The 21615-nt window shown below is 33.7% G+C and overlaps 2 protein-coding genes across 4 annotated transcripts; one reads left to right on the top strand and one right to left on the bottom strand.

The window, feature by feature from the left end:
• Positions 1–322: 322 nt before the first annotated feature.
• LOC105202712 (UTP--glucose-1-phosphate uridylyltransferase) lies at positions 323–10704 on the bottom strand. Of its 2 annotated transcripts, none has more exons than XM_011171357.3 (10): positions 8172–8427; positions 2970–3206; positions 2459–2641; positions 2135–2340; positions 1986–2061; positions 1760–1906; positions 1541–1679; positions 1314–1451; positions 1001–1167; positions 323–889 (listed from the first exon to the last, which is right to left on the bottom strand). In XM_011171357.3, the coding sequence occupies exons 1-10, from the start codon at positions 8241–8243 to the stop codon at positions 677–679; spliced, it is 1578 nt and encodes a 525-aa protein (XP_011169659.1). In that variant the 5' UTR covers positions 8244–8427; the 3' UTR covers positions 323–676. The 2 variants fall into 2 exon arrangements, with proteins under 2 accessions (XP_011169659.1, XP_011169660.1); XM_011171358.3 differs by lacking the exon at positions 8172–8427 and adding an exon at positions 10452–10704 and having other exon boundaries at positions 419–889.
• LOC105202710 (m7GpppX diphosphatase) lies at positions 8280–16489 on the top strand. Of its 2 annotated transcripts, none has more exons than XM_039455753.1 (5): positions 8280–8415; positions 14321–14721; positions 15471–15616; positions 15728–16064; positions 16184–16489. In XM_039455753.1, exons 1-5 carry the CDS (start codon positions 8333–8335, stop codon positions 16372–16374), a joined length of 1158 nt encoding a protein of 385 aa, XP_039311687.1. In that variant the 5' UTR covers positions 8280–8332; the 3' UTR covers positions 16375–16489. The 2 variants fall into 2 exon arrangements, with proteins under 2 accessions (XP_039311687.1, XP_011169658.1); XM_011171356.3 differs by lacking the exon at positions 8280–8415 and adding an exon at positions 13660–14200.
• Positions 16490–21615: the final 5126 nt, after the last annotated feature.

Raw genomic sequence — 21615 nt, 5'->3', positions numbered from 1 at the left:
CTCTACATGCAATTCAATAATTTTATCCTACAAATTTTGTCTTTCTTTTCTTTGAAAAACTAAGGGCATTGTAATTAATTGTAACATTTATACAATTTTTTTTTCTAATATAAACAATAATCATACTAATGCCTTCTAAATATGTTGAAATAAATATAATTTATTTCTTTTTATTTTTTTTTAATTGTAAAAATAATGCAAATTAATTCATTCATCACGATCCAACGTGTAGAGACCAGTAGAGACGTTGAAGAGCAACGCGTATACAAAGCATCAACATGCTCAATATACCAAAGAAAATTTTCCATCAATAAATAAATAATTAAAATTTGAAAGAACATTTATTCATTATAATATAGTAATATAGTATGCCTTGTAAACTCCCATACTTACACAACAGTATATATTTTACATATTATAAATTTCTCTTGATATCTCAATCTTTATATATAAGTTCTTATATACAATTCAGTAAAATAATTTTTATATAGAAATATATCTCTGGCCTTTCTCTCTAAAATATTATAAATATATACAATTGAATCGCTTGACTAGTTAATTTAAATTAGGACATGATTGCTAAAAGCACGATGCTGATGCGCAAACCCTGTTCTCTCAAACATTCACACGATCTCCGCGAGATGAATTAAGACGCTTCTTTGCCCGCCGCTGCGACTTAGTGATCCAATATGCGTAGATTGCCCGACACAATTTTATTTTCTAAAACGGTACCAGAAGGCAAATCGATGCGTTCTCCGTGATTGGCAATTATAATGACAGTGCCTTTCAGCGTTACCCCTTTACCAAAAGTAACGTCACCCGACACTGTCAAATGATCCAATTCGAGGAGATCCGGTATTGTCGGAAATCTGGTCAGAAATTCTTTCACCTGTAAAAAAGGAAAAGAAATTTGTAAGAGACAGGACATTGCTATATAAACTTAAAGATAAAAGTATCACATAAATTAGCAAAAATTACAATGAAAGTTAGCCCTACTGACTTTCGAAAAATGATTGTCCCCCAATTTGATGAGAGGCGTCGTGGGAAACATTCTTTGAGGACTCATTATGAGAGATCCGTTGCGCAGTGTATATAAATTACTCATTACAAGCATCAGATCGGAGGTCTTTTTCACTGGCAAAAATCTACTGCGCGGAACACTTATACCTATAGTATCAAATAAACATTTTTAATTGAAGAGTTAATATAAAATAAAGCGAGAGCGCTTTTCTTTCGGGAGATAAAGAATAATTCTAAAAATTAAAGAATAAACAATTGTTCAAAGCAAGACTGTTATTTCTTCGAGCACTTACCGATACTGCCTTCGAATGATTTCATAGCTGCTCCTACAGCTGTTTCAAGTTGTATTATATTTAGACCATTGGTAAAGGTTTTGTTGTTTACAATTATCTCCAAATTCAACGCTTTTTGCTCAAGAACTCTCTCAATGGCTGTTTAAAAGAAAATATATGTTAAACATCTTGGCTTGAATATTCATTGCATAGTGTACATATGGTAATGCAAACTTAAATACACGTACCACTAAGTTTAATCCAAAGATTGTTGGTGTTGAAATATTTAAATGTCTTAACAGATTTAAAATCGTCGATATGATCCTTGGGAACTTGAGCTATTTCAAGGAGACGAAGTTTATCCTCATATTTTATAAGTGTGCCACCCTATAAAATATATAAAAATATATAATTAGAATGTAGCTGTATTGCAAATGAACATATTCCACACTTGGCGTAAAACTCACCTTGACATCCGCTCGTGTTTTGTCGGTTACTTCCATCACGAATTCAAGAGACGGTTCCGGCCTTTTGCTCAACAGCGACTTTAAGATTTTTATGTCTACTGTAGCACCAAGATTATCTATGTTCGAGATAAAACAATATTCGCGACCCTGGAAGGAATCAGAGTTTCTCATAAGCGAATTATCGCCATTATTTACGCAAACGCCGAAAATAAAATCTCTTCATTACCTCACGAATAAATTTTTTGAGCAAACCAGAATTTTCGAAACTCTCGTAAAAGTCTCCGTGGCCGGGTGGGTACCAACTGTTAATAAATTATTTTGCGCATAAAAAAAACATGGAAAAAGTATTAATGATTTTATAAAAATCATTCTTACGCTTCTATATCCTCATCAATTTGACAGTGTTTAGCGATTGGAAGGAGAGAATCCCTGTTTATGCGCGGATAACAGCTCTGATTAAAAGTATAGATGTCTATATCGATTCCTTTGTACTTCCTAATTATGCGTTGCGTATCGTCGTCCGTGTTAAACGAATTCATCAGTATGAGTGGCACGTTAGCGCTATACGTTTTATTTAGATGCTGTTATAACGGAGATACATAATCAATTGTTTTATTTATTGTGTTATAACTCTTAGAACTAATGGTGATTATAAATGGTAAAAATAAGAACTATGAAATTATAAATTCCTCGTAATACCTCAATTTGCTGAACAGTCAGATCCAGAAAAGTAAGTCCATTCCGCACAGCGATCACGGATTTCGGTCCGTGGCATCCCATGCTCGTTCCAAGACCACCGTTCAATTTCACCACAACCAATTTATCCAACAGCTCCTTCACTTCGTTCGTCTCCGGTGACGGCAAGGAATTGTAATCCTTGACCTGTGGAAAAAAAAGCACAATTCAGATTCAATGCGATTTTGATAATAATTAATCCATTAAATTAAAACAGACTAACAAGATGTGTCTCAAAAACTTTCTTTGAAAATCATTTCAAAAAATTTCAATGCTCCTTCGTTAAATTAATAATTTTGGTTCACTTAACTCACTATCAATATGAAATTCAATAATATTTTAATCGAAATGAACTAACAATAAGAAGAAATTGTTATACATGATATGTCGTTAAAATTTCTTTGAAGAAAAGAAAGGAAAGAGAAGGATATAGCGACAGTTCCCGTTTCTGCATGAAAGATCGGCTTTCACTCACCGCATCTTCGGGCAGCCTCTGAATATGATCCCATTCCAAAGACGGGCCTTCCTCCTGCAGGAAACGCTCGAACAGGTGTTGGAATCCGGCGAACTGCCGGCTGATCATCGCCTTCTTGTTCTCACGGGCGGTGGTCTCCAGCTTCTCGAGTTCGCGCTGCAGCTCGTCCCTCGCATCTCTCTTCGTGCGCTCGCGGAACGCCTGTGTATCTGAAGAGCTGCGTTGGTGACCGCGGGCCTGTGGAGTTTCCTCCGTGTATAGCTTAACTGAGACAATTTATTTTACCTATCCTCTTCGCGAAGTCCTCCCAGTCCGCTTCGGTAAGCCGTTTGCGATTCGAGGGCGAAAGGTCGCGCATGATGACTTCTATCGAGACCGCGGCCGTAAAAATCGATTATAAAAAAAAATATAGAGGAAAAAAAGGAAAAAATAAATCGTATATACGTGCGCGATGACTCGAGGTGGTCCTCTACCGCAGTCTCAAAAGTTCTCTCGTTAAAATCTCCCTGGTAGGGACAAAATTCCTATGTAAAAACGCAATTGTGTAAAAATTGGCCGCAATCTGTAATCAGCTGCGTCACTGACGAGCGCGATAATGTCCGTTCTTTTTTCTCTTCCTCTTCTTTTTTTTTTTCTTAGTTTGCGACGAATCGTCGTGAATTGGCTGCCCCGAAAAGCGCGAGAGTGATCGTGTTGTTCGTGTCCGCGAGAAACGAATGAATAGATAACGAGGAAACTATTTAGACAAAAAAAAGTAAAATAAATTGCCGCGATAACGATAATGACGATCTAGGGGCAAAAATTACCATGATAATCAAGGATTGGATAATAACTACTTAATAAGCTAAATAAAAGTTAAATAAAAGATGGAAACGTCAATAACTTTTAACTTAACTTACTTTCAACTGAGTTAATTTTTAATTTCTAAAGTTAATTTAATTAATTTAATTAAAACATAGTGTAATTAATTTAATTAGAAAAGTTAATTTCGAAAAGCATTTATATTAAATTAAAATGCAATTTTTTTAAATTGTGGATTTAAAAAATAATAGAACAACTACAATATTATCATCAAATATATTTAATATTTTATTAATTGAGTTTGAAATTAAAAACTAACTTAGTTAATTTTAACTAAGTTATGTTAACTATATAAAAGAAAAATTAATGCAACAATACATTACTATTATAAAAAACAATATTTCTTTATTATTTCACTAACTTAACTAAAATAGTATACTTATTTGATCATCCGTATTGTAGTTGTTATGTTATTTCGTCTAAATTAAAAAAAAATCAAGACATTCTAATTTAATATAATCCTTTTTAAAATTAATTTTTTAAATAAAATTAATTAAACATTACACTATATTATAATTAAATTAATTTAATGAATTTAATTTCCGTTAATATAATCTTAACGCAACTTTTAACTAAATTAGTTTTTAATTCTTATAATTTTTATGTAAGTAATTTAATTCTTTAAGTCATTAGTTTTAATTTAATTAAAACATAAAACATGTTGTCTTACTCACAATCAACCTGATGATAATACGTAGCGACTAAATTTTAATATCTCGCATTCGAGAGGAAAAGCAAAAATATTTTCTCCGTTTAATTATTACTTAAGTAGTGTTTCGCATAATCTGCCTTTAATGTTATTTGCGTATCGCTGCTAGGTAAGTGGATATCTTTGACTAAGCAAGGTACTGCGACAAACGATAGGCCCGTAGGCCCTGACCTAATGTCGCGATCTCGCGTTGATCTCTCTCTTGCTAAGCGATAATCCGAGTTCGCTTGACTCTCCCGAGCCGGTCTCAACAAACTCGGTCTATTGTCGAAGAAAAAAAAAATAAAAAAATAAACGCATAAAAAAGAGAGTAATGAAATAATATTTCGCGGCGCATCCCTTGAGAAAAAATGTTTCAATAAACTAATATAATAATCAATTTATTGAAACGCTATCAGTTTTTTTTTTTTTTTTTTAAGAGTACCACGGTGTATTTCACTTTAACTTAAAGTTTAGATAATATGCTCGGATAAAATTTATTCTTTTTTTTCCAAAATTTATTCTTTCTTGTCCTCGTGGATGAAACCGATGTAAAAATACACGGACGAATAATATAATCGCTCATTTGAATATTTAACTTTCAAATATATGTATCGTGATAGTAAAGTGGTATCGCCGTCGGATTTGCATCAAAATGTGTAGCCGGCGAGACCTCAGGATGTGAGAGAATATTTCGCGGTTGATTACCGCGACATATTTTGCGTAAGGATTACCGCGGAAAATATAAGTACTCTTAGCTCATTTAAAAATAATTTTACTTTACACATATCTTTTATCTCACAGAGCCACGATTAACCCAGACTTTTATCTTTTCTTAACTCTTATTAAAAAAAGAAAAAAACGAGAAAAAGATAAAAAGCAAATTAAGCCGTGATTGAAGTTAATCTACAATTGATACACGGAAAGATTTTAATATAGATGTAAAAATAATTATGTTGAACTATTAAAACAATTATTCGACGTTTCGAGTAGAAAGTAAAAACTTTTTGCAGAAATATTATCATGCTTGAATGACTTACGTACTCTAAAAAAATTTTACGTTTAAATAAATATAATTATTTTAACATCATTTCCTTAATTAAACAAAATATTTCTCAAGTTTAACAATAAATTATTTTATACTAGATAATATTTATTTGAATCAAGGAAATTATATTGAAATATTTACTTAAACATAAACTTTTTTCAGTGTAGTTACATATATAGTTGATCCAACATAAATCTATTTTTATATCTGTATCTAACTTCTAGCTAAATGTTTACAGCGCATTCAATTGGACTACAGTAGTACACACGTTAAAACTGTCATGCGCATTTAATCTAAGTGTAAAAATAGAAAATGCAAATATCTCGAATGATAAAATATTAAAATAGATGTTTTAACATAATATACATTTTATCAAACAGTATAAAATACATTATAAACTTCGCGACTTAATATTTATATATACACACACAGCCTTGACCAAAATTATAAAGCATCTGCACCCATTTTATTTTTCTGAAATTTTTCGATCTGCATTATTTCAAATTAATTACTTTATAAATTATTATAAATATTATAAATAAATTTAAGATTCTTAAAAAAAAGAATAATTTACATTTGAAATTCTATTTAAATCCTTCCAGTTTTAAGTATTTAAAAAATATTAAGTGCCTATAATAATTTTGGCCAAGGCTGTATATTAAATACCCCTCTGATTTATGTGCGATGACTTTAATGTGCAGTGAGCACCAATTGAATTCGTTATTAGATAGTTCTTTCTGTGTGGAAATAGATATATACTTTTTTTATCTCATAGAGTAAAAAAATGGAAATTGAGCTTGTGCAACTTTGCGAGTGATTTTTCACTCCACGAGATTTAGAGAGTAAAGTCGCTTAGAGAGAATCTGCTAGATTTACATCGACGAAAGAACAACCAATACTCGAATAAAACAGTGTTCCCCTTCTTCTCTCCTCTCTTCAGTTGACCCTTTTACGATACCATGCGATAAGATAATTTCGAGGAGCGGAGTTCGCGTCGCATGAATTTTATCTCTCCGTTGAAATAACGGAGTTAGTCGTCAGTTATTCGGTTAATACGTGGCATCAGACAAGATTACACGAGAGAAATTGGAAGAGGAGGATTTGAAGCCGTGCTAGCAATGATAATAATAATAATAATATGCGAACATATTTAAGCGCTGTTGTTACAAGCTCTCCTATATGACAACAGGTGTTCGCGAGATGTAATCGGAACGCCAGACATTTCGATCCACTTGGAATTCACCTTGTCGCGTAGCTAAATCGAAGATAACTCCCGCGATTGTTACGAGGCGTATATCGCGCGACATGCGTAAAATAGCTGTCGAGAGATCAGAAATGCAAAACTTCGTCACTTGTTACGTAAACGATGACGAGGTGAAAAAAAAAAGCAAGTTTCTTTAAGGTCGACTGAAGGTCGCACTTTGTGCGTCTCCTAACCGGGACACGATTTGATTTACATAAGTTGATTCTATCAGTCTTTCCGCGTGGTAAAGTCGTCGTAGAAGCGAATGCTTTGTGGAAATACACGTGGACTATACACGTGAATACTCTGGGATGAGCAGGGGGAAAAAAAATAAAACGTCTCCACAACGACCGTGCTTCGACTTTTTCTCTCTATCGGGGAGTTCTCGTCTCTCGAAAGAAATCCATTTTTCCGTCTCGTTTAAGGAGACTTGATCGGAAGAATAGTCGTCGCTTTGAGAAAATACGCGTTAGAGATACACGCGCAACGCGAGATCGACGAGGGTTAAACGGCCAATGAGATCAATACCGCGATTACATCCTATCATGAGCGCTGCGCGCTCGGAGTAGTCGGAGTCGGGTTGCTCAATCATTATAGCTTACGTAACGACTTGGATTAATTGACACGCGTACTCGTGTAAATCGTCGCGCGAAGGCTCATGTGAATTTCCAGCCCACAGCTGGAGGAAAGGCTCTTGATGCTCCTGGATCGTTCCGTGATCCTCGTGACTCGGGCTCCCCGAGAGACTTTGGCGTCTGATAGAGATATCAATTCCATTTCAGGGTGACGAGTGATGACTGTGAGAAAACGTCGAACATGGGATAACGACTTAATCCAATTAGATTTCTAAAGATAGCCATTATCTCACGAAGAGGCAAGGTATGGGCGCTGATGAACGCGTTACGACATAAACAGCCCATAGGTACTTTGGAGCCGGCTTTCGTCCAGGATCAAAATTGTGCTTTAGGTTTTCGCTTTGCATTCAATGATACTCGCTCGCGAGTATTCATCAATCGACGAAGATACATCAGTGGACTAGTTTCCCGGAAATTCGCGATAGCGTTGGCTTTTCGATGTTCGCGTCATTTTCTTTCATTTGCTCCTGCAGTAATAAGGATTGGAGGCAACTGGAGGCACCGATAAGGTTTTCCTGAAGGAAGAGTTAGTTAGATACGAGATTACTCCGGGCTCCTTCCCCCCATGATTTCTCGGATCTTTCATTCAGACACGAGATCCTTTCAACGAGAGGACCTCCTGACTGCGGACCTGACACGAACGGGGAGGGGGAAGGAAGAGGGAGGAGAAAACCCAGAATTAAACGGTCCCGATCACAGGAGCGACCGCTCGACGGATATCACTTACTTGTAGCAAGTACTCCATGTGCGCCACTTTGTACACGCGTACTGTTCGATTAGCGGCAGTGAACTGTGGCATTGCGCGGGAATCGGCGGCGGCACGAGGCGCGCTTCACGAAACACGACGTAAACACGTGACAACGCGGATGGACGAGATACGGGAGAGAGATGGGACGTCTCTTCCGGGCACAGGATCCTCCAGTTTTCGGAATGAAAAACGTGCTGGTCGCACGTTTAAGTAAACTGGTCAGGTAGACTTGTGCAATTCCTGCACCGTATACTTATTATACGGTCATTTTTGCAATAACTATATACAGTTTTATCTAAACGTATTAAAAGACTTGTACAAAAGTGCTTACGCAAATAGATATGTGCAGCTTAAAAATAATTGAAATGTGAAATATAGACCAAAGAATTGCTTGTTCAAAAATGCTCCTTTCATATTCATTTTGCTCGACTTAATTAATATTAATAATGATGTTACATGAAAACAGTCACAAATTTTTACTTGACAAGTAATTTACGTGCATTTATTTTCTTTAAAATTTATTTTCTGTTCCTAAAAACGATTGCTTCTCAATGGCCTTTTTAAGTTGTACATTCATGCTTGCGTGAGCAAAGCTTGTACAAGGCAACTGTAATTTCTAAATGACAAAACTGTACAATTATCGCAAATACAGTATACATATTATCATTGATTTGCATAAATATACGTGATAGAAGTATATTTAAACGTGTGTAGGTTCAAGCCACACATCAAAGGTGTGTGAATCAAAAATTTGTAAAGTCAAGTTGAATCGAATCGAGCTTCGTTAACATGTTCGAAATTGAATTAAATCAAATTAAAAATTATCACGTCGCATCGAAGTGAATCTCTTTAATTCGAATCAAATTTGAATCAAATTTTCCCAGATTTAAATAATATATTGATTTAAATGTAACAAAGTATTTACAATGACATCGTAGATGCTTTTTAATAGAAAATTAGTCGTAAGAATTTTAGAAAATAAATAATGTTTAAAAATGATGTAAGTAAAAATTTAAGATATTAGATAAGCGTAAAGATATTGTAGTAAGCATTGAATATGTCATACAAATTACAATGTTATTATCAAAGTACTTTAATGCATTTTATTAGGAACAATAGCAAAGTTTTGAAAATCGAAATTAAATTGTAGATAATTCTCGAATTATTTGAATTCAAATGTCCGTTTTCGGGCTAGATAACAAAAAAAAAAAACCACACAGTTATCGTAAATGCGATACACGCGTTCCGGTTGACTTTAACAAGTTTACTTGAACGTGTGTGCCTTCATACACGACCAGCGTTGAGAAGAAATCAATTTTATTTATTATGTGCCCAAAAGAAAAAAAACCTGATATAAATCGGCATGCGTTATAACAATGGACACTTGCGGTGATATGACGAGAAATTATACGCGCTTCTCCCGCTTCTCCATGCGCATTCCTAGTTTCTTTAACTTGCAAACGCGGCTAATGCCCATCATTTAGCCAAGTCAGTAAAATCCAACTTTAATATTAATTCTGGGTATCACAGATATCAGTTATGTTAAAAAATAACCGTATATATATTACTATGCCATACGTGACATTTTTTCCATCCACTTATCAGTCTGGAAAAAAATGCAGAATACTTATATATTATATTGAAACTGGAAAAAAAAGCAATTTTAATTATGACAGTAACGTAGATATAATTAAGATTACCTTGGATAAAAATATCTGTTCCAAAGGAGATTTCGGCCAGGCGAATTAAATTTTATCTCGAAGGAAAATAAAACTACAAAGTCTGACGCCCCTTATCTAAAATCTTTCTACACGAAAAATAAAAATTTAATAGGCTACCACAGAAAATAATAACAATGTAATAGCGGAATAGTAGAGGTATTATTACTTGATAAGTAAATCGCCGATTAAGCTGAATGGGGCCTCTGGATCACTTTGAGATAACAGAATTGCCGCCTGTCAGCTGAAGCGCCGAACATAACCTCAACACGGGTTATGCCGCGATGACATTTCGGACAATCGAGGGATTCGAAGCCGGGATGAGTTAAACGGGAGGACTTGGTCGAAACTTGGAAAAAACTGGTCCCAGTAGTGGCATCATGCTACAACCTCTCTGTTACAATCTTGTTAGTTTTGTGCTTGACGAGTGAAACAAAATAGAAACGCGTGATGAGGTTATACGAACTTATACGCGGATGCTAGGAAGACAAAATAGGCGGATAACGTAAGCGAAGACGAGACTCTTGAGCTCGGAATTTACCTTTCTGTCGTCGACCTGCAGCATCGTCGTTCGAGGTTGCGTCGAGATTCGTGATACGTGCAATGTCCTTTACGCCACGGCGAAGGTCACAACAGGTCGCAATGGTGATCGAGATCGTCAAACGGGATCACGCCTAGGCACGCCTAGGCACTGTGCAAAATCCTCCGAGCTATTGCGAAAGAATCCATATTTTTACACCTCCAACGTATGTACGAGATACCCTTGGTCCCCTTGGTCACAAAAATATGCCGGCTCGTGACGTGCAGCGTACAGTTGCGTACAGTGACCGGTAACCGGTAACTGGCATTACAGCGGTCAATCTTACCGACTCACGATTCGCGACCAGGAGAAAATTCTGGTCGCTTCCCATTCTGTTTCCTTCTTCTTTACATTTCATTGTTAACCTGAACAATGACTTCGAGCTCTTTACACAAAGCTCCTACTTCGGTAATTAAAGCGTTTTTTTCATTTAAAGACACGAGTCATCAATACAATGAGCATATATCATTCCATCGTTTTTGTTATTCATGATTTACAAAGCAGGATAAAACTCGACGCTTGTGTCGACTTGTTTCGCTGGAAAGTGCCCAAGGTTACGTTTACATGGATTATTTACATATCGGTTACGTTGTGCCGTATATTTCAAGATTTTACGTTTACATAGGTTTTTTACGTAAACAATACGTGATATTTACGAACCTTTTTCATATAGGACAATACAAACATTTATATATAAACTATTTGTAAATTGGATAATAGCAAATGGAAATAAATTCAATGAATTGAAAATTGCTAATTTATTTTAATTTATACAAATTCGTGCTTTAGAGACCTAAAGATGCATTGAAATAAACTTAAATGAATTGATATGAATTTATTTCATTTTTTGTATTCACGAATACGAATATAATATTGTATACTTTTATAATGAAAGAAAAGAAAAAGAAAAAATATATTTTTATATTCTATGTAAATTTTCTTTTCATTTTACAATAATACTTATAATTCCTTCTTTATAAATTAAACAGTATTTTATTTATTTATTTCGATTGAAACAGGAATATTCCTATTCAATACTGTATTTGGATATAATCTATGCGTGTCGACATATTCAAAACTAGTCGTAATATAAAAAAATTGATGCAAACTAATATTAATTCATACAAACTAAAATAGTAATGAATAAGGAAAGCAGAATATTAAACGATAAAAACCCCTTCTTTTTAATCTATTAATTTCTGCATTATTTATTACAGAACTCTAACAAAAGCAATTTAAAATCGATCACGTGATCTTGTGGTCACGTGATCAGCGCAGTGCTTCATAATCATTGAACTATACTCTAACTGGAATGGGCACTAGCCGCCAGAAAACGTGACGAGAGAGAGCCATTTCGAAGGGCCACCTCTCTTTGTCAGTACAGTCACGTTAGATAGCTTTGCAGTACCGGCACATGAGAATAGATAAACGAGCGACTTGAATGACATACATAAATAAAACAAAAGCAAAATTGTATTATATTTTTTTAAGTATTTAAGTAACTTTTTAAGTAAAAGTTAATTTCTTCCTCGTTTCCACGAACTCCGTTACATGCTGTATCAACATGAAAACAAAGAAGAAATTTAACTTTTGAGTAGGAATGTAAGGTGAATGCTAACGCATGCGCAGAGAACGCTTAGAAAAAGAGAGGTGGCCCCTCGCATCATGCTATTTCTATCACGTTTTCCGCTTACGGACGTTATATGGCAGTGCCCATTCCAGTTAGAGTATAGTTCAATGTTCATAATTTACCCGCGCTTATACATAGCGGCAATACAAAATCTTATGGGCCGGTATTCATAGTCTATTCTTATATTTAAGATCATCTTAAGTATCATCTTAAGATGCCATTAACCAATCAGAGAGCCGTATTAGCATCTTAAGACGTTACTTAAGACGATCTTGAAATAAGAATCAACTATAAATACCGGTCATGGTTTTTTTGCGCAATTTTGCGGAACTCGCCTGAAAAATAACGCAGTATTACAATAAATAATATCGTATGCAGTTATAACATAGTTTCTTTAATATAACACATAAACAAGAAATAATTGATTTTAATATAACAAGTTAATTGTGATAATTATGATCAGACTTAAGCCTGCCGCAGACGATACGTTTTTTCTTACGAGATTGCTTACGTGCTCCTATACTAGCAGTCTTACGTGCTCCCGTACTGGAAATGGGTAGCTTACGGGCTACGCTACTGGCTCGCGTACTGGATTTTCGTAATAGATCATGTCCTATTTTTCTTACGTGATTCTGTACTGGTTTATTGTGAAAGCCAATCAGGACGCAGTCTTATAGGTTATACTGGGTTATACCAGGTTATACTGTCGAAGTGTTGTCAAAGTTCAAACGTGAATTCACTTCACAAACATAACATCGTGCAGAAATGAAAAGACTTCAAAATAGTCCAAAGAAAGTATTTTATGTTTAATAGAGGCCTACTAATAAGAACCATGTTTATATGCGATAAACCCTCCAAATTACCATAATAAACACAGTAAAAGTGAGGCATTAAAGAATGTATTGACTGTCGACTCCATAAACGTCGGCGATATTTATTTCGTTGTCGCAATTTTTCAATAATTAAAAATAATGCAATTTTACGACAATGTACAACTGTTGCAATAATTTCATCCATCTCATCTATTTCATCCATATTTAAGCGTGCCGCTTCTATGAAACAAATTTCAGTTGCTTAGCCCGTACGAAAACTCGCACCGTGTGAAGCCACGGCCAGTAGCACTGCCGGTACCATTGCCCGTACGGTAGCAAGTAAGAAAATCCAATTAGAAATCCAGTAAGAAAAAACGTATCGTCTGCGGCAGGCTTTATTTTATCAATCTTGTTACACGGTTGTTTATAGTATATACAAATATAAACAAATTTAAGTTAATTTTTGAATTATTTAAAAGTTTACTTTTTAAATTATTTTAATTAAGAAATTATTTAATTATTAATTTGAAATATATTTTATATAAATAAATTATAATTTATAGAAAATGGACAGAGAAAATAAAATAATACGATCAATTTTAAGTTTTGCAGTTGGCTTTTTTTTTAATTTAATCGATTTATCAAGCTGATTGGAACTGATGAAACTGATCATAGAAGAAAGAAATCTTTGTTCAGTTTCAATTCTAAGTCTCCTTGGAGCTGCTAGATATTTTACATTTAAAATAAAATGCATATAATTCATCCATTTTGGAAAGAAAGAAAGAAAGAAAGAAAGAAAAATGAAAAGTACACGAATATTCAGCTGCAAAGAACAAACTTACAGCTTTCTTATTGCTTCTTGTTATGTTCGCATCTACGTTGCCTATATATTCATGGGTCACGCACTGGTCTAGTTATTATGATTATTATTTCTTATCTCTCCACGACACCGGCTCATCAATCGTTGTGTTGTTGTGTTCAATTGTGTTTAATTGTGTTTTATATGGTTTTATACTGTATTTACGCCGATTCAATTGTGGAAACTGTGTTAAGAGAATCACACGCAAAACGAATGAGTTCATCACAATACCTGCTATTGTCACGCAATAATCTACTTGTTCTCATTCACGATTGAGAAAATTGTAACGGGGATTCGAACAAGTATCAAACCACTGTGCATTAAGGAAGAGAGAGAGAGAGAGAGAGAGAGAGATTAAAGAAAGAGAAGAAAACAGCGATTTTTGACGCGATTCCTTTCACGATCACCGGTAAAAAGTGTTTCTTTCATATATCACAACATAGCTTGTAGAAAAAATTTTCTAATACTATCTACACTCCAAACTTTTGTCTTTCTTTACATCTAACACGATATTTTGTTCTACTCTTAGATCTTTTAACATTAAAATGACAACCGTGGCGGAAAAATGTGCAAGCGCGAACGATGAAGACTGTCCGCCGGCGAAGAAAGTAAAGTTGGACGATGGAAATCTGACCGACGTGGTTGAGAAAAACTCAGACGAGAATGACACGAGTGAGAAGGAGCTGGATCTGTCAGACTTCAAAGTGACGAGGGTGCTGCAGAATAACTGCGCACGGAAATTGATATGTATGGAGGGGACGTTCGAGGACCGTGACGGTTCAGCGGTTGTCCTGCTCGAACAGAGAAGTTTTCCCTATGACAAAGTAGTCTTGGAGAAAGATTTCTTCGATGGAAAGACGATTTTCAAGAGAATCTTCAGCAACGACGTCTATAAAAACTACAGTTGCTTTCCAACCGAGGAGCGTAATGGTACATACATCAATCTGCCCTGATTTTTTATCAGAATTATTATGTTTATATTAGCGTTGAATATTTAAGTAAAAATTCTTTTAGCAATTAAATAATATATATTTTTTTATATTAATATATAAAATATTTAATTTTATTACATTTATTTTTTATTGTTTATTTTTCTTAAGAATAAAAGCCTTAAAAATTGCAATGTTTTTTCTGCTGACTGTAGCTGTTGATTAATTATATAGTTAAAGTACTTTTTAAAGTATTTTTTGAAAATTTTACACAGAAATGAAACTAAATCAGGTAATAAGTATTACTTATCAATTACATAAAACCTAAAGTGTAATATGTAATATGAAATTGATGTATTTATATAAAAAATTTATTAAATTATTTTATTATATTATGTGTTTAAAATAAAAAGTGTTATTTTTATATTTTAAAAAATGTGATTTTTATTAACTGTATTTTTCATGTAGGATAATTACAGTTAATAAATAAGATATTAAATAAAACAATGAATAAATAAAATTAACTTAATGTAATTGCATTTTCAAGTAAAACGTGATATTTCAATCAAACCTATGTGAAAATTAAATTTAAAAAATATCCATTAATTTGTAATTTGTTATTTTGAAATCTTATTATTTTACTTTATCTTTCTCAAACAGTTTGCTGGTGATTGCATAGCAACTGATGCACTGACTCTATCTTAATGCATTAGTTGCTATTCAAGGAAATTTGTCTTATTATTTTTCAAGGCCTGCAGGCGACTGTGATATACCCTGCCACGCAGACACACATCGACAAATACAAAAGGCAGGAGTTATTTATGATAGATGAAACCTATGAACTTTACCAGCAGGTCACTCTCCCTTACATAGAGTCAAAGAGCCTCAGTTTGGAGGTATTTTTGGAAATATAAATATTAAATTATATTTCTCACAGTTTGTTCTTAAAGATCGTTAGAATATAAGGCAGAAGATTTTTCATTTTCTATTTCTTTTTCTTTTTCCAGTGGATAACTAATATTCTGGAGCATAAAGCTGAACAAGAAAGTATCATTTACGAGGATCCTGACAAGGATAGTGGTTTTGTATTAGTGACAGATTTCAAATGGGATAAACAGAAGGATACGTTGAAGCTGTTGGCCTTGCCATACCAAAAAATAAGATCATTGAGAGAGTTGAATGGATCTCATCTTCCTTTGTTAAAAAATATACGAGATGCTGGGACAGCAGCGATTAGTAAAAAGTTCGATATACCTGCGTCACAGCTCAGAATGTACTTCCACTATCAACCATCATATTATTATCTACACGTGCATTTCTGTTACCTTATGTTTGAAGCACCAGGTAAATTGGAAAATATAAAGTTATAAAAGTATTTGATGAAAAGAAAACATGACATGTTATTTTATGGATAATTTTTTTATGAAGAATTTCTAATTACAAAATCTTTTTTCTTTATTTAGGGATATATGCGGAAAAGGCGCATCTTTTATCGACAGTTATAAGAAACCTAGAACTGATGTCGGATTATTATACAAAAGCAGTACTTTCATATGTAGTGTTTAAAGATAGTCCTCTTTACGAGAAGTTTAAATCGCATGGAGCCCTGCAGACGTTAACATGTGAACCGCAACAGACTGTAAATACAGTGTAGACAAGACTATTTTGCATAAAAAAAAAAACGCAAGTTACACTCTACGTTTATATACAATGTGACAAGAAATTGATGTGTATTTTAATATTTGAAAATAAAAAACGATCGCAAAATATGCAGTATTGTTGATCGAATGTTGTGAAACATCTTCAGCAGAAACCTCGTTGTTGTACAACAGAGTTGTGTTTCAATAGAATTGACACGCTCTTGTATATAATGTATAGAGTATCGAGAATCTACATCGGGTAGATTGTACTTGTGTCATCTGATCACTGATGATTCCAATATTCACATTTTTACTTATTTGTTGACAATAAATTTTAATACATCGAGTTCCGTCTCAAATCCTATAAATAGTCCATGTAGAATATGCCTTCTGCGCAATTAAATGATCGAAGAGCTTTCGAAGGCTCGATCTTCAAAGTTTTGTTCGCTGACAGAATAGCTATGTTAAGCAGAATTCAGATGGAGAAGGAAAAAGCGGAATGGAACTGTAACGGAAAGGAGATCAGTCAATCAGAGTAATTCCGTTCCGCTTTTTCCTTCTCCATCTGAACTCTGTCTCAGTGACTTTCGACGTTTTCGTTCTTTCAAAAAAATTACTATCAGACTTCGATCTGTAAAGAAATGAGAATAATATCAGAAAAAATTATTGTAGATAGAGCAGGAAAAGCTTCAAGGGTGATACTTCACTGGATTCGTTAAAGTTCGACAGTGTCAAAAATTGAAGCTGTGTGTGCACCGAAGATATAATCTGAAAACCCAGGTACTTGGATTCTATTTAGCCTATTCAATAGGTGCAGCAGAAGAATGCAATAGGACTGATAAGTGATTTTCAACATTCTGAATATTCTGGGAATGTTTTTGTGGGACCCGATCAGCACGTAGAACAATCGTATTAAATCTTTGTATCTCTGTAAAAAATATAATATTTTAAATTAGTTAAAAATTAAAAATTGCATATTAAAGGAACATGGAAAAATATTTTTTTTACACATGTAGTTTACAAATAAACAAGCGAGATGATAAAAATAGATTGTTTAGAACAGACAGTAATGTAGATTGGTAAGGGCACGAATAATAAATATACTTCATTATTTATCATTTCTCTTGTCGCTTTTAAACGTTTTTATTCGTTTGTATACGATGCATTGACACATTTAGTAGAGAGCAATAAAGTATTCTGGAACATGAGAAAAGAAACGTATATGGTATACATATACATACATACGTACATGTATCTGTGTATATGCATTCTTTGTTTATTAAAAATTCGGTCACAATTGCAGTTGCATAATACATATTTCTTCAAATAATCGCGTTCACTTTCGTATCTGAGGATAAAGTAAAACTGTCGTTCTCGAAAGAGACTAATAGAAACCTGTAAGTACAACTTGTGCTTTTTAATTGTAACATAATCCGAGTATATTAAAATCAAGTTTTATATTGCTGCGTAATCTGTATGATATTGCCAGCTAACACGCTTGCTTTTTATATTGCTTTGTAGTTGCTATTACATTGAAAATGCATTTTATTTCGTTTATAAAAGAGAGACCGTCGATATTCGGATCGACGTTATTCAGAAGACTTCTACAATTTGTAATTGTTGCTACTACAAGCGGAGTTCATCTACAAGAATTTGTTCCTTTTTATTAAATGAAGTAACGTTTATCCAAAATAAATGTCGGATTGTGTTGCCAGTGTCAGCATCAAAGATAAACAATTCACACAAATCATGGAAATTCCTCTCCTTGTTTTTTTATCATCATAAAAAAGAAAGATGTACATATATATATATATATATATATATATATATATATATATATATATATATATATATATATAAATGAAATAGATATGACAAAAGAAAATGTAATATTAATCGTATCAATGAGTAAAAAAAAATTAGAGTTTAATCAATGTAGTCGTCGATGTATAAATTGTACGCAATATATATGTATATATGTTTTTATATTGTTTATTTTAATAAATATTGCTATAGAGATTATTTGTAGCAATTCGTAATACACAATAAAAAGTCATCCATTATTAATATCATCGATAATCTCTCTACTTCCTTATATTTTGAAAATTGCGGTCTTTTAGTATAATTTATATGTAATCTAAATTGATATCTGTATTCACGAAAATAATTCTTAGGCGTTTCTTTTCCGGCAAATAATTTCGTTCGTTTTATACAGCTCCAAATTATTTTTTGCAACAAAGGCAAATTTCTGTATAGTAATCAATTTACAAAAATGATGAAGGAATCATATCTCTCTTCTGTGAAGCTCGCACTATCAGGATATTGCAAGAATTGCAAGAAGAGGAATGTCAATGTTCTCACATCTTTCTTCAATAGGAAATTCATATGATCTCAAGAGGATGAAAGGAAAATTTACAAAATGTGTATTTTAATATGAAAACAAAAGTCAAATATATTCTGTATGATCGGCCGATAGACAGAAAATATGCAAAAGAGAAGGATCATTATAAATATAAGATTGTTGTAGCACCGGCCAGAAGGTGTGCCATCGTTCGAAATAGGATCCTCAAAGTTCGATTACGAATTATAACAATAGAAACGCATGTATGATAAGTGTCGTTACATATATACTGATTCACGAGTTCTACGATCAATCGTAAAAGAGTCCTCTTAGCCAGATTTTTATTATTTTTTTTTCTCCTTAAACGCTGCTTCATTTACGTGATATATGTGTATATGTGTATGTATGTGTGTGTGTGTGTATATATATATATATATATATATATATATATATATATATATGCAGCGCGTTGAAACGCACGTGGTTCTCTCCGGGTAGGCGTAATGTCACACACTTGTTCGATTCGTTTTATTTCGAAAAAAAATTGTTATAATATGTTAAAAATTTCACTCGACGATCCCACAATGTCGGTTTTGCAATGAATCGTTAATAAGGGCATTTGCGTGTACGGTCGCGCGATACATGAGATCAATAGCGGTGTTGCTGTTGCTGCATTTAATATGCTACACTCGTCGCTCATGGCGATTAATAACTTAACGCTATACGCAATGACAATAAGTACGCAGTTAAGTGTTCGTGGAAGCGCACAAGACGTTAATAACTAATATGTAAAAAAAAAGAAAAGACGTCCGCGAAATTCTTCTCTCACTGGAACCACGAGATCAGATTCGAGACGCCGAAACCTCCGTTATAAAACAAAAAAAAACTTTTTATTGTCAACTCGCCAACTTAATAAATTAACTATGTAATATCAGAAAACTTACAAATTATTCAGGAAGCAGGTATTACAAAAAGTACCTGAATTTTCTTTTGTGCATGTCTCTTAATCTTTCGCTCTTGCTCTCTCACACACACATATTGAGAAGAATGCCAAACGAAATCTAACATAAAAATTAAGTACTTTGTTACGCACGTCTTTCTCTTGTCGCGCGAAGTGAAACAATGCATTTGGAAATAGGAAACTTACCTATTAGCGCGATTAATTATCTCATTAATTTATTATGATAAGTGAACATCATTATGTAACTAAAATAATTATACACATATGTGTACGTGTATACGCGCAAACGGCCGCGTGTACTTCAATGTGCGCGCGAGGCACGAGTATACAGAAATAAATATGTAAAACGAATGTATATTTACATATGATGATCATGTAAATGTGTATATCTGTGTATGTGTGTGAATTGCGCGCGTCTGTTTATCTTTGTGTGTGTACATGTATATCACAATAACTCAATGTATACAATATTATCTCGCATAATGTTAATTGCTCATCAAGCCAGCCTTCTTTCTGATGGAATTAAATCCGAGATAAGTAAATTAGCCAAAAAGAAAAGAAAAAAGAACCACGTTCTGGTCAGGTACACGTATTCACATTGTTTTCTTTTTTTTTTTATAAATCAATACTCTTTTTGAACTTCATTTCTTTTTTCTTTGCTGACAAGCCTAGCATTTAAATTTCCGTTGTCCAATGAAATAGATAAATATTCCGATAATCGTAACGTAAATTAAAGTAACTTTTGTAGAAAAATGAACTATGTCACGCAAGTGCCCCAAACAATTACACCGATGCATTTACGAGGCGGTATCAAAGCTCCTTTCTGGTAAATATTTACAATGTTTTTGCGACATTATCTGTGTACAACAAATGTAAGCAAACGCATATCTTAACCAAAACTTATCAACGAGTTTTTTCGCAAGATCAAAGGTAAGTAATATCTTTGACACTGGGACAACAATTTGGAAATAGAAATGTGCATATACGGTTCACACCATTTCTTTTTCCAAATAAACTAGCAACCATCGGAGTTATATTTCATGCACTGATGTACATGAATACACGATATGCACGTTACTAACGTATGCAAATTAGAAAACTTCTATGTAACTTTCTTATAAGTAACAAACTAGCACTGTTCTTTTGAAGACAAATTCAAAATTTAATAATATACATTGTGCAGGAAAGCCTTTACAACGTCGTCCTTTATGTGGATCATCCGGAAAACATGGACTCATCACAATTGTCACATTCTCCAATGAGTCCGAATACTAAAGTGTAAATAGTAAAGTGAAAGGATTCTCTGTATTCTTCTTTTCACAGAAGGCAAAAACTTTGAATGTTGGATACCTAATAAATATTTGTGCTTGTGTAGGACGTCCTCCTTCGCTTGACTAGTTGGTCATGATCCACTACTAGTGTCCATAAGTAAATTGTCATGACAGTGCTTTGTATGTACAATTATGGAAGAATGACCTTGTAATAGTTAACAAGTTTACACAATATTTGCAACGCAATGAAGCAAGTACTGGCTTTCTTGCGGATAGAATAAAAACGCCAACTTTATTAATGCGTCGATTAATTATTCAATCAATTCCACATACACACACATACATGCACGCACGCACGCACGCACGCACACACACACACACACACACACACACACACACACATACACACATACACACACTTTGATCATTATTAATTATTCATAATACCATCGCGTATGCCTGTAAACAACTTTTTCAAATACTCCACGTGAGCCAATTAAAATAAAACAACAATTTTTATCAATTTTCAAGGGGAAGGTATATAAATCTACAGAAATCGAAATAGCATATAATCCCCACTCAAATCAAGCGTAATTAGTAATCAATAGACTTACAGAGAGATCGCACCATTTTCGAGAATATTTAAAATTATTAAATACACCATATACAAATAAGTATACTT

This window comes from Solenopsis invicta, chromosome 12 (genome assembly GCF_016802725.1).
Source record: "Solenopsis invicta isolate M01_SB chromosome 12, UNIL_Sinv_3.0, whole genome shotgun sequence".
Classification (NCBI taxonomy): Eukaryota; Metazoa; Arthropoda; class Insecta; order Hymenoptera; family Formicidae; genus Solenopsis; species Solenopsis invicta.
The sequence above is the reverse complement of the archived record's forward strand: the minus strand, read 5'-3'. Positions and strand labels throughout refer to the sequence as shown.

Bases quoted from the DNA above. Each gene is read 5' to 3' on its own strand.
- LOC105202710 (XM_039455753.1), top strand. From the start codon at position 8,333: ATGGGACGTCTCTTCCGGGCACAGGATCCTCCAGTTTTCGGAATGAAA. The intron at 8,416-14,320 runs GTAGACTTGTGC...TTCTACTCTTAG, and splicing joins CGTTTAAGTAAACTGGTCAG to ATCTTTTAACATTAAAATGA. The intron at 14,722-15,470 runs GTACATACATCA...TTATTTTTCAAG, and splicing joins TCCAACCGAGGAGCGTAATG to GCCTGCAGGCGACTGTGATA.
- LOC105202712 (XM_011171357.3), bottom strand. From the start codon at position 8,243: ATGCCACAGTTCACTGCCGCTAATCGAACAGTACGCGTGTACAAAGTG. The intron at 1,680-1,759 runs GTGAGTTTTACG...TATATTTTATAG, and splicing joins AAACACGAGCGGATGTCAAG to GGTGGCACACTTATAAAATA. The intron at 1,168-1,313 runs GTAAGTGCTCGA...TTGATACTATAG, and splicing joins ATCATTCGAAGGCAGTATCG to GTATAAGTGTTCCGCGCAGT.